Raw genomic sequence first — 4,189 nt, forward strand, 5'->3', positions numbered from 1 at the left:
TCAAAATGCAGAAATCACCGGTCTTCTGTGTCCTTCGCGCTGGGAGTTGGAGACTGCAGCTGTTCCTATTCGGCCATCTTGCTCCGCCCCTTTATCTGTATTCTTTCTGTGCAGTTTTGATATAACTAGCTGGAATGAAGTGGTGTAGTCAGTGTTAGAACATTGGTAATTGGGCTGTATCAAGAATCAATGGTTCTAGCCTTTTTTTTGTTTGTTTGAGACGGAGTTTTTGCTGTGTCGCCCAGGCTGGAGTGCAGTGGTGCAATCTCAGCTCACTGCAACCTCTGTCTCTGGGTTCAAGGGATTCTCGTGCCTCAGCCTCCCAAGTCACTGGGACTACAGGTGTGCACCACCATGCCCGGCTAATTTTTGTATTTTTAGTAGACAGGGTTTCACCATGTTGGCCAGGCTCATCCTGACCTCAGGCGATCCGCTTGCCTTGGCGTCCCAGGGTGCTGGGATTACAGGCATGAGCCACTGTGTCTGGTGGTTCTAGCCTTTTAAATCCAGTTCAACAAATGTTGAGACCCCACCGTGTAGAAAGCACCGTACCATATGCTGTGGAAAATTGTTATAATAATTTTAGTTAAGCTGTTCACATAGCTGACAGCAGAATGATGTCCAAGAAGTTCTGTTTTCATGGATTTCATGTAACACATTAACTTTGATTGATTTAAAGAACAAACCAATATGGGCTTTGTTTTATTTCAGCATGTTTTGAAGGGTCTTATTATCTTTTTCTAGGAAGTTGATTATCAAGAGATGTAAGCTATGAACTTTCACCAGGAATTCAGTGATTCCATTTCTTGTCATACAGTAAATTTTAGGGACTATTTTTATATCATCTTTAATAATTGTTGCAAGTAGAATGGTGTTAGTAGGAATAGAAAATAGTTCTCATTAACTTTTTTTAACCTCTACTTTTATATAAAAATATAAAATGGATTTCGGTTGTAATTAAGGTGTAATCTTTCAGATAGCCAACTTTAATGCTACAATGAAAAGTAAATTGCATGATTTTCTTGTAATTTTACAGCGCTTTGAACTTCAAGATTCAGGGAGCTCTCTGCTTCCTAAAGAGATTGTAAGAGTAGAGAAGATGATGGAAAACCATGTGTCCCAAGCTTCTGTGACCATCCGGATTGCAGATAAAGAGGTGACCATTAAGGTAATTAATCACAGATTTATTCTTTCTAAGATATGCCTTATTCTGCCTGTTTTTATGACCTAAATTAGGTTTATGATCTCCTTGTAAGTCTTTCTTGATAGTACTGCTTCTGTCTGTATCTATATATCTATGTCTCCAGAGTCATGTGTGCTTACAAACTGGAAACATTCAGGAGAAACAGGGAAAGACTTTCATCAAAAATTCAAAGTTGACCTCTGGGAAAATCAAGTCGTGCGTTGATTATTGACAGCATTTTGTACTATGAGTCCTTGGTAAGAAATAGTGTTTTCAAACATTTGAGCTGCTACAGAGCCCTGTTGTCGAGTAAAATCTTTCTTAGCTATGTGACACAGTTTACAAAGGATCTGCACGGTTGAATGGTTTTTAGAAGAGGGAAATAATATTTGGTCATAGAGCTCCATCTGCATGTATATATGTTATATATATATCAACTCCTTCTATATATATCTCTATGTATATATATACACATATTTTATGGAGTCTTACTATATTGCCCAGGCTTGTTTTGAATTCCTGAGCTCAGACAATACTCCTGCCTTAGCCTCCTGAGTAGCTGGGACTACAGGCACATGCCACTGCGCCCAGCTCATGATAAACTTTTTTGTTTTAATATTTGATATTATTAATATTAATTCATGTTACTGTACTTATTCATTGAACCGAATATTGATTATATCTACCATGAGCTAGGTTCCATATGAGTTTACTGTATACTAGTTACTGTATTTGTCTCTTTGCATATATTATGCGATTTAAATCCCCCAAGATCCATTAAGGTAAGTTTTATTATCTCCATTTTGTAGATTAGAAAACTGAGATGTAAAGAGGTTAATTGATTCACCCAGAGACACCAGCTAGGAGATGGCACAGCTGGGATTTCTAGACGGGGAGTTGCCCACTATACTCTATGTTTTCTTCAGATGAATGGCTCATCTAGCTGATGGTTTAGGATAGAGGCAGATGAGGTAAGACTGCATTGGAATGACTGGGGATATGGAAAAGGAAGTAATACTGGGATTCAGGAGACGGAATAGGGAAAGCTTCAGAGCGAAGGTGAAGCTTGAGCTAAGTGTGCAAGAATAACACAGGATTTTTCCAGTGGCTCAGGAGTGGATAGGACATTTTTGGCAGTTTAAACAATATGTTCAGAAGCATGAGGTATGAAAAAGACTTCATTATTTGCTTCCCTTTGGTTATGGCTTTTTAACCTCATTGCCTCTAGTCTCTTCCAGTTAGCTTTCTGTATTGATACCAGGATACATTCTTAAATGCAAATCTGATCCTGTTGCTTCCAAACTTACAATTCTTTGGTTCATGTAGTATATAATATGATTCAACCCAGAGTCCTCAGCAGAGCATGGCTCCTCGGGAACTAATAGGCAGGATAAAAAAAAAAGGGGGGAAAGACAAAAAATAAAAGAAGTAGGTGTAAAAGATGGGAAGAGATACTCTGAACAGATGTCTCCCAGTGGTAAACTAAGATAAACCTGAAAAGGATTTGTGGACTTGACTTTTAGAAATCAGGAGGTCATTGGTGACTTTAGAGATTCCAATGGACTAACATTAATTCTGTGCTTACAAGTAGAATTTAGGGAAATTTTATTCTCCAGTAGTAACATCTTTACTGTAAGTTATAAACAGCATTGAGATGACATGATTTTTATGAATATGTCTGACAGTGTGGGACTTTAATTTTAGAGAAATAATTGATTTGGAAGTTTTGTAATAATAATCATCAGATCTGTTAAATGAAAAAATAGTTGCTGCTCTTTGAAATATCAAAAACAGTAAAGAACTAAATTGAGCAAGCTATTAGTTGGAAGCTTTTAAGCGGCAGTTATATATTTTAAGTTACTGATATTTTGATAAAAACATATGCATGTTTTACACACAGATACACACACACACAAATATATATACATATATATACACACACAAACATACACACACATATATATATATATTTTTGTTTTTTGTTTTTTGAGACAGAGTCTCTCTCTGTTGCCCACGCTGGAGTGCAGTGGCGCAATCTCGGCTCACTGCAACCTCTGCTTCCTGGGTTCAAGCGATTCTCCTACCTCAGTCCCCTGAGTAGTTGGGATCACAGGTGCATGCCACCATGCCCAGCTAATTTTTTTTTGTATTTTGGTAGAGATGGGGTTTCACCATATTGGCCAGGCTGGTCTCGAACTACTGACCTCAAGTGATCCGCCTGCCTTGGCCTCCCAAAGTGTTGGGATTACAGGCATGAGCCACCATGCCAGGCCATGTTATATTGACCTCTCTTTAATTATAGGTGCCAGCTGGGACCAGGCCATTAAGTCAACCTTGTGCATCAGACCGTTTCATACAGACTTTGAGCCATAAGCAGCTACAGGCTGAAATGATGCAGTCTCACATGGTTAAGGATATATGTTTAATTGGAGGAAAGGTAAGAATGACAGTCTCACTGCAGACTTTCAGTTTCCTGGCTTTTGGTTATTTTGACTTACCCCTTGAATAATTGTGTTTCCATTTGTAGGGTTGTGGAAAAACAGTGATCGCCAAGAACTTTGCTGATACCTTAGGATACAACATAGAACCTATTATGCTCTATCAGGTACAGTGTTCATTTTTAGCTGTACTTGGACTATAAGCATATATCCTCAGCCCATCAGCAGAATTTATGGATATCTTCTTGTTATGACTCTTTTTTTTATGTAGGTAAAGAACCAAAATAGTAATCAAATTATACCAATTAAAGTGCAATTATAATTATTTGGAGCTTTTGAAAGTACATTCTAGGATATCTGATGTGCACAACATGTCAGGGGCTGTTTTTCAGAGAGATTTATTTTCCAGAGGCCTGGAAGGGTAGGGGGAAAGGAGGAGTGAAGAGAGGTTGATTAATAGTTATAAAAATACTGAAGAGAGCAGTGGATCTCCCAACACGGAGGTTGAGATCTGAGAACGGACAGACTGCCAGCTCAAGTGGGTCCCTGACCCCTGAGTAGCCTAACT

At 38.5% G+C, this 4,189-nt stretch overlaps 1 protein-coding gene across 1 annotated transcript in view; it reads left to right on the forward strand.

The window, feature by feature from the left end:
* VWA8 (von Willebrand factor A domain containing 8) overlaps positions 1–4,189 on the forward strand; it is a 402,889-nt gene that overhangs the window by 85,299 nt on the left and 313,401 nt on the right. The window contains exons 10-12 of the mRNA XM_011943037.1: positions 1,037–1,168; positions 3,486–3,620; positions 3,711–3,788. Coding sequence (XP_011798427.1) covers positions 1,037–1,168; positions 3,486–3,620; positions 3,711–3,788 — 345 coding nt within the window. The remainder of the gene's footprint in view (positions 1–1,036; positions 1,169–3,485; positions 3,621–3,710; positions 3,789–4,189) is intronic.

Source organism: Colobus angolensis, unplaced genomic scaffold (assembly GCF_000951035.1).
Source record: "Colobus angolensis palliatus isolate OR3802 unplaced genomic scaffold, Cang.pa_1.0 Scaffold214, whole genome shotgun sequence".
Lineage (NCBI taxonomy): Eukaryota > Metazoa > Chordata > Mammalia > Primates > Cercopithecidae > Colobus > Colobus angolensis.